This window comes from Acipenser ruthenus, chromosome 7 (assembly GCF_902713425.1).
Source record: "Acipenser ruthenus chromosome 7, fAciRut3.2 maternal haplotype, whole genome shotgun sequence".
NCBI classification, from domain to species: Eukaryota; Metazoa; Chordata; class Actinopteri; order Acipenseriformes; family Acipenseridae; genus Acipenser; species Acipenser ruthenus.
The window spans coordinates 37610252-37624769 of NC_081195.1; the positions used below are offsets into that span (position 1 = coordinate 37610252).

At 39.9% G+C, this 14518-nt stretch overlaps 1 protein-coding gene across 1 annotated transcript in view; it reads left to right on the forward strand.

Moving 5' to 3' along the window:
• Nucleotides 1-11981, forward strand: part of LOC117414915 (ras-related and estrogen-regulated growth inhibitor) — a 28941-nt gene extending 16960 nt beyond the window's left edge. Inside the window, exons 4-5 of the mRNA XM_034024767.3 lie at nt 6202-6275; nt 9669-11981. Coding sequence (XP_033880658.1) covers nt 6202-6275; nt 9669-10076 — 482 coding nt within the window. The 3' untranslated portion in view covers nt 10077-11981. The remainder of the gene's footprint in view (nt 1-6201; nt 6276-9668) is intronic.
• The last annotated feature ends 2537 nt before the right edge of the window (nt 11982-14518 follow it).

Here is a 14518-nt window from a genome sequence, read left to right on the forward strand (position 1 = left end):
TAACAGAACTGATTCCACATCGAATTAATCTAAGCACTGCTTTGAAATCACTCCACCTCTTAATAAATATATTAACAGATCAGTGCCTCTCCAGTTAAAAGAATGTATTTCCGAGTGTGATTTAGAATCATATACTGGCATGCATGCAATCCCAATATTTTCTACTGCACGCAAAGGGATCTGGAACACATAGACAGATGGGCAGATACGTAGATGACACACAGATGGTAATAGATATGGGCTGGCCGTCTTGTCAGCATGTTGGCGAGCTGTCATCATATTGTTTTTTGCAAAAGAAAGGAAAGGAATGGAAATGCTCAAGCTGTCGAGCTGGCAGGACTGGGGTCTCAGTTCCACTCCAGATGAACCTGTAAATCTTAAGAGCAGTGCTGTAGACAATAGACAAGCCAAGTCCCATGACTCACATCTCCCGTCTGATTCAGTGACTAGTCCTCTTGATGCAATGAAAAAAGCATTGGGAACTTCTTCTATTACAAGCTACTTCTTGCTAATAAAGGCTACAACTAACAAAGACGACAGCAACAGACAGTGCCTCGACTACGACTGTGGACACAAACACAAACGAAAAATCCTCTTGCTCTGCCTCTGACACACAGACACGTAAAGCATTCGGACAAGACACTTTGTGGAAATACTTGTAGAAATTAGATATCTTGAAATATCTATTTTTAGAATTTGGAAAAATTCTTCAGGATGATCTGAAACTCAGTGTTTTGATAATCTCTAAAGGAGTTTAAACTAAAAATTGGCATCTGTGTAGCAGAGACATGTTTTTGTTTTGACCGATACTCCTGAATTGTTTCTTGTAATTCAATTGTATTGGTTGAATTGGTTGTGTTCATTTGAATTTGTGTGTGTGTTTAATTTTGTATTCTTCTATGCCACAATCTTGACCAGGTCTCCCTTGTAAAAAAGAATTATTATTATTATTATTATTATTATTTTATTTCTTAGCAGACGCCCTTATCCAGGGTGACTTACAATCGTAAACAAATACATTTCAAGTATCACAGTACAAGTAATAATACAATTAAGAGCAAGATCTTAATCTCAATGGGACTTTCCTGGTTAAATAAGTCAAATAAAAACAAATTAAAACGTTGTTGAGGTAATCTGGGAGATACATCATTTTAGAATTGAATATAAAAGTTCTGTGTTGCATTAATGACAGTGAATCTGACAGGTTGTGTGACAGACATTTGAAAATGAATGCTCGGCTGCGTTTCTATAGCCAGGAATGCACAAGTGATTTATTATTTCAAAAGCGATGGTCGTGAGAGAATGCGAACTTCAAGGCCCTAAATCTTACTTCGCGTTTGTCTGTTTTCATTCTTATGTCAGGCATCTGGCCGCCATTTGATTTTCTTTGGAAAGGTGAGATGGAATCAGAATAAACTGTATATTGCTGGATGTCACAGAAAAAAAACAAAACGAACTGCACGCTCCCCTGCACATTCAGTAATTACATTTCCTAAAATCTGGTAGGGCTTTAGAAATCCCTGTAGGACTGGTGGCTGGAAAATATGAATGAAACTCTTAGAAAACAAGAACACAAGGCAGACGCCTGAACTAGAGGCCTATTGGTAGTACGTTACATTTACATGGCATTGCCTTTGACAAGAGGCTTTGTCATTTTATTTGTGTTCCCGGTTACAGTGGAACGTTAAGGACAGTGGAAAACATAAATACAAAAAGAGACGTGCGTTATGTCGAGATCACAAGATGAATGTTCTCAGGATCTCCTCTATTGGTGAGAAGAGACGAAGTTAAAAGCGATATAACTATGAATGCAGACGAGTCTTCTCTTTTGCATTGTGGTTAAAATGCTTGCTGGTGGGGAGGGGGGTCGCTGGATCGCACCCAGCCTCCGTCCTCTGTTAATCCCTGAAGGTACACAAGGAACTGAGCGGTTGTGCACCTCTTTACACAAATAAGAAAATTAGATCTTTTTTTTGTACCTCAAAGGGTTAAACAGGTACTGCTGTGCTCTGCTCAGACACATAGCCTGTTACAAATTATTAGGGGTACTGAAGGTTAGACACCAGCACTCGCCGTGCACCCAGTCCTGGGTTTCAGAAATACCCTCATTTGAGTATTTAACAGGGATCGGAATAAGACTCCTATTGCATAGCGGTTCACCCATTTCAGGTTTTACTACCAGCTTGATTAGTCCCAGTGTATAGGAAACAAGCTCAGATGTGTCTTATTAAACTCATAGTAAAACCAGGAATGGGTCAAACTGCTATGCATTGGGAGTCTTATTTACATCCTGTTTGGCCTGGTATTTGAAGGTAGAATAAATAGAGGGTGTACCAAATTAAATAACGCTCTCAGCTACCTATTATTCATGGTATTTGGTTTCCAGATCTTTTTTTTATTCAATTTTTTCATCACATCCTTGAAACCAATTAAAAAAAAAAGTTTGAGCTTAGCAAGGCTCATAGGAATTAAGCAAAGCGGTGGTTCAGGCAGGGAACTCGCTTTAACCTCAGATCAAAGCACGTAAACATCAAGCATATTTTAGGAGCTTCCAATACCAGATCAAATCATCAGTCGAATAGCTAGTATCTTATTTGTCCTTCAACAAACAATACGTCCAATGATCTGCAAGGAAAGGATTTATACCTCAATCCATTACGTCCCGGCTGTGCGCCAGCGTCAGGGCGAGAGAGTGAGTCTTGAGCGAGCTTTTTCCCTGTAAGGAAAAAAACAAACAGACCTCAAAGTCATTGCATCTCGTTAGCAGCAGCAATTAACCCAATTACCCCGTCACGATGCAACTGACAAAAAGCAGAACACTCTTTTTATTCTACTTTTACAGAATAGAAAATAAAGTAGAATAGAGGAAAAGAAAAGAAAATAAAAAAGAAGCTGGTTTTACACGCTTTTTAACGTCTCTCTACGGTAGAAAACAAAAATAAAACCTGTTTTTATTTTATTTTTTTTTGGTGCTAAATTCTTGTGTGGGGTTTAAGTTACCTAATAGCGAATCAGTAATAACCATAACAGATCTTAAGAATGATCGCAACATCTAAGAATAGATGCAGAGTCACAGGGCATAAGTAGCCCAAAAATACGCAGCACTCTTTATGTAATGTGTTATAAATCCAAGCTGGAGAAAGGATTGTCAAGATTGGGTAGGAAACTCTTAGCCAGTTAATAGCTTTTAATGGCTCATTGATGCTCCTCCATAAACACCCTCTTATGGTTTATGTTGATGTTAAGTGCTTGTGTTTTATGGATTGTCTACACAACTCGCACCCTTTTAATAATACTTCACAAAGACAGCAGCAACGTTGACTAAAAAGACCAGTAAATAACCAGGCAAAATAAGCAATTCTGACAAGCAGTAATGAAATCAAAATCACTGAGCATAAATTCAACTGTATTATTTATTTTCGTATCCACTGTGCATGTAAAACACTTTGCGGAAACCTGTTAGCAAAACAGTATTCTGTATTCCCCAGCATTGTACTGTACATCAACTTTATATAGCAATTCCCCTTAAGGTTCCCTGTAGTAAAAGCACAGCAGAGTGTAATAAAGCATAGTGCAAGCACAGTAAAGCATAGGGAAGCATTGTAAAGTACAGAGAGGTATGGTAAAGCATAGGCAAGCATTGTAAAGCACAGAGAGGTCTGGTAAAGCATAGGGAAGCATTGTAAAGCACAGAGAGGTATGGTAAAGCATAGGGAAGCATTGTAAAGCACAGAGAGGTCTGGTAAAGCATAGGGAAGCATTGTAAAGCACAGAGAGGTATGGTAAATCATAGGGAAGCATTGTAAAGCACAGAGAGGTATGGTAAAGTAAAGGGAAGCATTGTAAAGCACAGAGAGGTATGGTAAAGCATAGGGAAGCATTGTAGAGCACAGAGAGGTATAGTAGTAAAGCATATTTAAAAACATGGCAAACCAGGGTAAATCACGGTAAATGCATAATATAACCATGGGAAAAGCATGGGAAAATTGCACAAATACATTGCAAAATAGTGATATTTTTTTAAGGTAATTAATTGACATTAATACCCATAAGTTTCATTATTGGTCAAGCTCGCTGAGGGCCAAAAACAGACCTTATTGACAAAGAGACTGTACTGAACTTTTTTGTGATTCTAATCTTATTTTTTCATCTCATATTTTACTATAAATACTCAATCAACGAGCAGTAAGCACATGGACAGCTAGCCTAGTTGTGATTTGTAGAATTTCAGACTGACTGCTTGGAGCTTTAGATTAAATCCTGCTTTCAAACTAAGGGTAGCAGATTTCCAGATTTCCAAAACGTGACTTTTTCTTCAATTCACTGAAGCTGTAGCAACCCTGAAACAGTTACAATAACTCAATATAATAACACAATCATAATTCAAAAGTGAAACAGTGGTGTATTTATTGCAGATAAATATATATATATATATATATATATATATATATATATATATATATATATATATATATATATATAAAAATGGTTGTGTTAATCAAGACACGAATGGGACTAACTTAAAAGGCTAACCTGGCTGGTGGCACGAACAGAATATTAATTATTAAACAAATAATCTCTAAGATTTTATTTTTGAATGGCGTTGACACAACCTAATAAACTACTCTGCTGTTAACTTGCTGAGCACACGTATACGGTTTTGTACTTTAAAAAAAAAAAAGAAATACAAAACAGCAAAACCTGGACGACTTAACAATTTTACAGTTTCTGACCGGGACAGAAACTGAAGGCTGAACCCCAAATAATAATGCAAAACAATTTACTTTTATACAGCACTCTTCATGCAAACATCCCTGAGCACTTTACAATAAGAAAAATAATAATAATAAAAAGGAAGCCAATGGCCCAGCGATCCAGCTCAAAAATAAGCAAATTCGATTGATTTAATGGTTTCGACCAGGCCAGCATTCCTGATACCATTTGGAATAGAGTTCCAAAGGCAGGGAGCAGAACTACTGATGGCCCCCTCACCCCTCCTGATTTCAGCCATATTCTGGAAGCTACCAGGAGGCAAGCATTTGCTCATCTCCGGGTACGGACAAAAGGTGCCAACAGTTCCTGCAAATATTAAGGCTGTAGACCATAAAGCGCCTTATAAATAGTAAGAATAATTTTAAAATCAACGCTGGACTTAACAGGGAGCCATGGTAGTGATTTCAGAACTGGAGTGCTGTGTTGTGAGCGGCGAGTGTGAGTCAGCACTCTGGCTGCAGCATTGTGAACCGCTTGGAGCCGACGCAGTTTAGAATCAGGGAGGCCGGCAAACAAAGCATTACAGTAATCTAGCGGAGAAATAACAAAAGCTTATCAACGTGGCGAATGAGACTGTATCCTACGAGGGCTTGACTGCACAATATAAAAGATCTCATTAGTAACCAGACCCCTGTGTGATTCTGCCACATCGTGCTGCACTGTTCCATGGCACAGTCCAGTCACAGTGAGCAGGGTTAGCTGTATAGTCCAGTCACAGTGAGCAGGGTTAGCTGTATAGTCCAGCAGTCACAGAGTGTGTACATTTACACCAACGCCAAACAACAATTCTGCTGGCACAGATTTGGGAATTATTATTTATTTATTTTTGCGGGTGAATTTAAGCTGTTCCAGGCAGCCTCAACAGAGATAGTGATTATCTGCAATGTGATAAGTTCCAGGAAAAAAACATTTACCGGGCAGGTGGAAACAGATACTGCACTGTTCTCCCATTTTTAGAAACTGATCCGAGATTGTTTATGGGAGCGTGGCTTCAATCAAGACTGAGACGGGTAAAATAAGGCGAAAGTGCATTTTAACAGCGTTCAGTCGAACTCATTCCTCACTCTCTGTAACACACCTAATTACAATTCAGTTCTGTGTGAGTCAGTCTGTCAGAAGCCCTTCAAAGCCTTACACACGCTCCTGTTTTATCTTTAGTAACTCATTTGCCTTGCTGTTTGAAAGACACAGCATCAATAAAGGCTAATAAGTAGCTGTGACATTAAGAGGTTTACCGAACTTCTGAGGACAAACCCTTTGGGTCTGTGGATAACAATCTAATTTAAAAGTTGGTTTGCCGTGCTTGATATTTCACTGTAAAGAGCTTCAATAACAACAACAAGAGGACAGTTCCAATGTATTCCAATGGGTTGGACAGCGTTGAGGACCATTTCTGCTAGCTAATAATCTTTTATTTTTTATTTTTAGAGTCAACCTATCGGCATCAAGCGAATATCGATGATGATGTTGTTACCATGGAGATACTGGACACAGCCGGTCCGGTGAGTGGGGCCTGTAACTGCAGCTGTGTTTCACTTTGCTGTTTCACATTTTAAAAATGCATTTCAAACGTGGTTTCTCAAAAAGATTACGCCTTCATAGAAGGTCTAATAACTGGCATACGACATCAGAGCTCATAGGCATATTCATTCATTAATCAAATATAAAATAGAATAGAATTTTTTTTTTTTATAGAAATCACATTCTGTCCGTGGCGTTCTCATTCCAGGTGATATCCGAACTGTGTACCCTTATAAAAGTGACCAATAGTAAAAAGCATAGCAAAGTGCAATAAAGCACAGGGAGGTCTGGTAAAGCACAGGCAAGCATTGTGAAGCACAGAGCGGTCTGGTAAAGCATAGGCAAGCATTGTAAAGCACAGAGAGGTATGGTAAAGCACAGGCAAGCATTGTAAAGCACAGAGAGGTATGGCAAAGCATAGGGAAGCATTGTAAAGCACAGAGAGGTATGGTAAAGCATAGGGAAGCATTGTGAAGCACAGAGAGGTATGGTAAAGCATATGGAAGCATTGTAAAGCACAGAGAGGTCTGGTAAAGCATAGGGAAGCATTGTAAAGCACAGAGAGGTATGGCAAAGCATAGGGAAGCATTGTAAAGCACAGAGAGGTATGGCAAAGCATAGGGAAGCATTGTAAAGCACAGAGACGTCTGGTAAAGCATAGGGAAGCATTGTAAAGCACAGAGAGGTCTGGTAAAGCATATTAAAAAACATGTCATACCAGAGTGAACAGATTGAATTTAATACTATAGCACTCATATACTGTAGTCTCGAAACATTGCCTTTTTTATCTTGCTTATAAATTGAATATAAATCAAAGGAAAGCATTCCTGGGTATGTGACCTTCCCTCAGATTAAACTGTTTGTGTGAACACGGTATGCACCTGGACTGTGTGGGTCTTCTCTTGCTAAATGCAGACTGTAACCACGAGGAAAGCATGGGAAAACTGCCCGACCTACTCCAGCATTCGTTATTTTAGTTTGTCAAAATTATATTAATTTGACTCATCTCCTTCTGCACCAGTTCTATAGCCCAAGACAGTGGCAGCTCTGTGATTTTAATCACTTTGAAGTTACACACCTGCTGGCGAGCTGTGCTTCTGGCTCCAGTTAGACAGGCAACATGTATACCACAAGCACACTGACTGCTCTAGCGTGAAGGGTTACTGTTCAGACAACAGGTTTCTATCAGTACGTTTACATGGCACAAGTATTCAGAATATGAAGTATTCGGAATACTAGAATATTCTGAATGCTCTGTACATGCAGGTGGAATTCTCTTATTCCTTTCATAATCTGCGTTTCCATGGTAAACGGAATATTCCTTGTATGCCATTATCACATGCGTACCTTGCTTCCCACTGCAAACCAAAAGAGTGTGGATTGTAGTATAATAGCTTGTTGTTTATTGTGAAGAGCCGGTGGCGTGGACGTATATTTCTGTTACTTGTTTTTGTTTTTTCAGATATGGAATTGGATCTTTTGAGATTGTGTAGATGCTTGTGGGTCTTTATTCAGTGCAATGTGTTCACACAGACATGCCCGCTTCTGTCTTTATTAATATAACAAGGAGACATATTGAAGATGAGTTGCCCCTGTTTAGCCAAGCACATCATCAACAGAGCCTACAGTATCAATCAATCAATCAATCAATCAATCTTTATTTTATATAGCGCCTTTTATAGAGGACCACCATCACAAAGCTCTTTACAAGATGCAGTAACAACAAGAAAATCCATAATACTTTAAATACAGAGAAATGCATAATACATGATATACAGTACAAAACAATGCATAATACATGAAATACAGTAAAAAAAACAATGCATAATACATTACATACAGTGAAAAATGCATAATACATGAAATAGTAGCAGCAACACAGCAGCTAATAGCAGATATCAGGCTTAAAGAGCATGGAAAGCAAGAGAGAACAAGTGGGTCTTGAGTGTTGATTTAAAGCGAGTGACGGTGGGAGCATCACGCATCAAAGCTGAGAGAGAGTTCCAGAGAGTCGGGGCCTTGAAGCTAAAAATGAGCGTTCTTCAAGTGTGGTGCACTTTTGCTTGGGGATAACAAGCAGGCCAAAGTCGGAGGACCTCAGCTTGCGGGCAGGGACATAGCGGGTCAGTAGGTTGAGGAGGTACTCGGGACCTGTGTGATGTAGGGCATTGTAGGTGAGCAGGAGAGTTTTGAAAGTAAACCTGAACTTTACAGGTAACCAGTGCAGCTGGGCAAGACGTGGAGTGATCACGTTTTTTACATCTGGTAAGGATCCTGGCAGCGGCATTCTGAACTAGCTGCAGTCAGTTTATGGTGCGTGCCGGGAGACCGCCATATAGAGAGCTGCAGTAGTCGAGTCGAGAAGAGAAAGGTAGGGACGGCCCAAGGCTTCGTACTGCGGGGGAAGGCAGCAGCAGACAGTTTCCGAGGTTCAGGGCAGCTATATTAAGATTTAAGTTGAGTTTTAGATCCAACTAGAAGGAGTTCACATTTGCTAGTGTTGAGATGAAGAAAATTGGCAGACATTCAGACCTCTGTGTCTTGAATGCAAGTCGAGAGCCGGACCATGGCAGAGGGGCTTCCAGGATCGAGTTTTAAGTAGAGCTGGGTTGTCAGCATAGGAGTGAAGCAAATGTGCAGTAGAGTAATAACCAAAGTAAATAAATAAAGTAAATACTGTTTCAAAAGATAACTTACTCTGGGTTTTACTAATGACAGGAACCTGCTGAAAACCACCTATTTTTCGCATGCGTCAGGCTCTGGGGAAACATTTATTTAAAAAGCAAACTTGTATATTTGTCTCCTGACCATTAATCCTACATAAATACATTTCTAAAATATGCTACAATTCCTGTCAAAATTGCGCACATTTTCCCCCATCCCTACTAGAGCAACGATTCACACAATCCATATCCCTGTGTATCAGAGCTGACCCTGAGTCAATACATTCACCCCGATCACAATGTTAATTGAAGCTTCCTCTTTCAGGGTAAAGGGTAACCTGTCTGTGCCGTGTAACTCTGCCTGTGTTGTGTCCTGTCTTCATGCTGGCTCTGTCGTTTTGTGTCATGTTTTTATTGGCACTGTGGTAATGATTGCTTCAAATGAGGGATGGTTAATATGGAAGGATTCCAGTTTTAAAACCTATCTGCAGTCTACAGCTTTAGTTTGCTCTGAGATTAATCAATGGGAATTTTCACAGACAACTACATATTACACAGCAATGGGTAAATGTCACAGAAATTGTGAAATCTGTGATCATGTAGAGAACCATTTAAAGAAAGTATCATAATTTATCGAGGAATCATTACAACCCTATCAGTTGTACAACCCCCCCCCCCCTTTAACTCCCCTCTGTGTGTTTTCTGCTACAGGAAGATCTTCTACAGAGGGAAGGTCACATGAGGTGGGGCGAGGGCTTCGTCATCGTCTATGACATCACAGACCGAGGCAGCTTTGACGAGGTCGTGCCTCTGAAGAACTTCCTGGACGAGATCAAGAAACCCAAGAACGTGACGCTGGTCCTGGTGGGCAACAAGGCTGACCTGGAGCACGCCCGCCAGGTGAGCACCGAGGAGGGCGAGAAGCTGGCCACCGAGCTGGCCTGCGCCTTCTACGAGTGCTCGGCCTGCACAGGGGATGGCAGCATCCACGAGGCCTTCCATGAGCTCTGCAGGGAAGTGCGGAGACGCAAGATGGTCCAGGGGAAGACCCGGAGACGGAGCTCCACCACTCACGTCAAGCAGGCCATCAACAAAATGCTGACCAAGATGAGCAGTTAAACAACCAGTAAATACATAAATAAGACTGCCAGCTGCATTCAGATAGAAGTACAAGCCAAGGCTTTGTCATCCATGCTTCTTAGTGACATTGGTCACCCTATTGTTCTGGAGTGAAGATGGCCCTTGCGCATGTTAACAGAATGCAGATACAGCATGATATTCAGCATGCCTGGTACCTCATCACTTCTTGTGCTGTAGGTCAGACTTTGGCCACGCATTATAGTCATAGACCCTTTTTTATTTGACTACCCCCTTAACCGTTTATGACGTTTGCAATCACTCTCTGTCTCTTATTGCGATTACTCAAACCCTGGTGCTTTTGTTTACCTGCCATCTAGCCTGTGTTACAAGGCACCTCCTGAACTCCAGTGAAAGCACCTCAATTGCAATGAGAAACACTTGAAATGATTGCAGACTTCAGAAAAAAGAACGGGGATGCATTCTCTGAGACCACCAGGTACCTCCAAGATTCAATTTGATTTATAATTTGTAGCATCGTGCTTGAGAAATATGCAAACATATACGAAAAAACTGCAGCGCACAAGGGGCTGTGATAAAAAAAGAACATGGATATTGAAGCAGTGGCTCTGTCTCCTTTAAGCAAAACCATCTTGTGATGAATTTATTAGGTAATCTGAAATCCCTGTACAGCGAGATACGACAGTGTGTATATACAGCAGTGTGCACATGTATTAGAACACCATGTTGCTTCTGTAGGTTTGTTGTGCAGATGAAATCGCTGGAACTGGAAATCTTGGAAAATTGTAAAAATAGGCAAATTAGTCATTGTCTGATTTAATTGATGACTTTAACAGACCACACATGCAATTAATTTGCAATAGGAAGAGAAAAGGAACACAGAGCCACAGATGGCAAAATGCATGAGACTTTTTAAAAGTTGTTTAAGATTCCTGATTGAAGCACAAAGTGGTCACACACGAGTGCCTATTGTTTCTATATCGTCGATTACTGAGCGGAAATGTAAATTCTCACACCCTGAGGTCTTCATGCAGGCAGGTATATGAAGGATATAAACGAGGTGTTCTAATACATTTGCACACATAATAGGCTTTGATGTGGTGCCAGTTCACCTGATATAGATGCAAAGGAGGCTATTATATTGCTGTCTTCTTTACTGATGAGTAATGCTGCTGTTTAGCCACCTGTTTCCCACGATAAACTGCATTCTATTCTTGAATTGAAACTTGTCACCCCCACAGTAAACCTCAAAGAGCTTTTCATTCACCTAGACCCAGTCATGATGTCTTATTTCAGCATAACAGTCTCTCTAAGGGCTAACAAAGGCTTTACTATCCCTTTGTATGCATATTGTTATCCCTGACAACATTAGGATTGGTCCGTCTATAAAGAAGTGCTAAGAAAAGCTTAGATATCAGTTCTCTTGCCTGATGTTATTGCTGGCAACATAGTGGCTCTTTTAAACAAGCGCACATCAAAACTTTAAAATACATTTGGTGGTGATAATGTTGCTGGAACGAGTAATACATGGATTTCAAAACCTTGGTTAACATTCCTTTAAAACAGGGTAGTGGTATTGTTGCTGGCACTACTGAGATGTAAGAAAATGAATTTGAATCCTCAAAATTTTAAACCTGGAACCTCTACCAGTAAAGAACAAAGGAGAAAAGTAAATCCAAAAGCACCAGGAACACCAAAAACGTGTGTTGGTGTTGATTTTACAAAACGAAACCTGTCAGATTAAAAAACACGCTGAAAATTTATGCCAATGTTTAATAAACCAGAAATGATATTACTAAGTCTACTGGTTTCTGTAATGATATGAAAATATATTTGACAAACCTGTAAAATGGCAAAAAAAATTAAATAAATGTCAACTAGATTTTGTAATATTGTGAAATAAAGCACCTTAAGAGTTAACAAATATTTAGCAGCCTGTGTGGTGATATATTATAAAATGCAATCAATGTATTTGAATTGAAAAATAAAAAAGCATTAGAATGGTGCAAGGTCCTCGCACACTCTGTACACAATCAATAAACAAGGTTTTTTTTGGGGGGGGATGTACAGAAAAGGTTTAAATCAGTAAAAATAATTTATTTCAGGATGTTTCGGACAAAAGCCCTTCTTCAGCTGTGTGAAAAGAAAAGTAAATGCAGTGCAGTGAACTTTTTCAAGAATTAAAGAAAGAAATACAAAAAAAACAAAAAACTGCATTGTGTCTTCCCTTCAGAGTCCCCAGTGAAGACTTTACACAGCCAGGATGCAGCACAGCACAATTCAGCCAGGAAACTCATGCAATTATTAAAATATACACTAGACAACACTACTACATTATACATATTTGAAACTACATTCTTTGGCCTTTGGCCTTTGGCTTCGCTTACCCCAGACCATAAATTAGCTTGCAGATAAGTGGAGAGGCTGACCGTAGGGAAGCCATGGGCAGGAGGGCAGGATAACTGCCCTCCCCCGTTAGACGAAGTCAAAAAGCAGGTGCAGGCTGGGGAAGAGGGGGCGAACTCTGACACACAGCCGGGACGTAATGGATTGAGGTAAGATATAAATCCCTTCCTTGCTGATCATTGGACGTGTTGTTTATCGAAGGACGAATAAGATACTAGCTATTCGATTGATGATTTGATCTGGTATTGGAAGCTCCTACAATAAGCTGGATGTTTGCGTAATTTGATCTGAGGTTGAAGCGAGTTCCCTGCCTGAACCACAGCTTTGCTTAATTTAAAAGGAGTCTGTGACACCAGCCCACAGTGAGTCTGGTAATCAAACAGCCTCAGTTTACAGTACTTGACTGAGAAATCCAATTGGACTTGAAATGTATTCCCCAGGTCCTCTGATCTAATTATAAGGAACCGTATAACTCAATCCCCAGATCTCACTGCACAATGCCCAGATTTCTAAACCTCACTGTCCCGTTTGTTTGTAAAACAAGCACGGCATTGCTGGTTTTTAAAATACCTACAATTCTCCCAGAAGGGTTTAGCAAAATACTGCAGCTGACATTGGCAGTTCTATTTCCAGGCTGTGGTTTGGAGAGGATTAGGGCAACGTCATGGAAGAGAACAGAACATTGCTAGTCCGAACTGCATCAAAACAAATGTGGTCTGTGTGTTTGCCTGCAGTCAGCAGAACATTACATTTTTCATAGAGATCCAGCTGCAGGCAGCTGTTCTAAAGCTGCTGCCTGCTTCCCTCCCTCATGTGCTACACAATGAGGAGCAAGAGCTTCTAAAACTGGGCGGTGCAGCCTCCAATCAACGTGGAAGCCAGCAAACCCACAAGCGGTAATTATTGACATTGGAAAGGAAATCATAAGCTTGCAAGCTTGTTTGCAATGTCGTTTCAAACAGGGCAGAGCTGCAGATTTTGTAGTGTGGTTTTATAAGCTATGTAAAAATGGAATGCCGTACCATACTGTTTTCAAACTGAATGGATACATGCACAACCATGATGCCCATTTTATCCCACGCACACTTCTTGATAGCTCTGAGTCATCCCATCTTCAAATACTGGGCTGTGTAGATTCCTTGTTTTACAATTTGTTGTCTCGTGGAAATAACTACTTTGTTACGCTGTAAGGACCAGACCATGTTTAAATTTTTTGTTGACAATTTATTAGTTCCAAATATTAAACATTACATCCTACATTGAAAGGTATTGACAATACATGCTGCTAGTATTAACAGAGACAGGCAATTGATCAGATTTCCTGAACCCCTGGAGAGAGCCCTCAGACTGATTCAACGATGGTCCACGATGATCCTGGAGGTATTAGAGGCTTCTCTGTCTGTGTTTTTTTGCTGCACAGCTTGTCTGCCTCCACTCCCGCCTCCCCTAAAACTTCCACGAACAACTGTTTTATAACTTATTAATGCATTTCCTTATTTTATTTATATGTATGGCTTTATATTGAAGTTTTAACATGTTCACTGAGTTTAAGAATGTTAAAATATAAGTAACGTAATTAATTTCCAGAGTCAGTGTGATACCTCGAAAGAAATGCGCTGAGCCGATAAAGAACCTTGTAGAACACATGCGTGGTTGTACAGGAGTTCAAAGTAACATTGCAGTTAAAATGGAAGTCTCTTTTTTAAAGAAAAAAAAGAGCCATTAAAGATTGTACAGTATTTTTAGAGATTGCTCATGACTTCAAGGTAATGTTGCATTTTACCCCCTGAGAAAACATTTTACTCTGTCAGTGTTAAAATGAGAGAGTAAGTTACTCCCAGACCCAAAACCTTATGTGGAGTGCTGATTACATCTGTGGGCTGTGATCCATTTAAAAAAGATGAATCGATTAATCTTGTCTATCCGAGTGCAGTATCAAAAAATGGTGCAAGAAAAAGAAATCTTGAAAAATGGCAAAGGATACTTCTAAAGACCTTAGCAAAAGGGCAACTGGAAGGTATATTTGTCAATACTTCATATTGAAAAAAAAAATACGG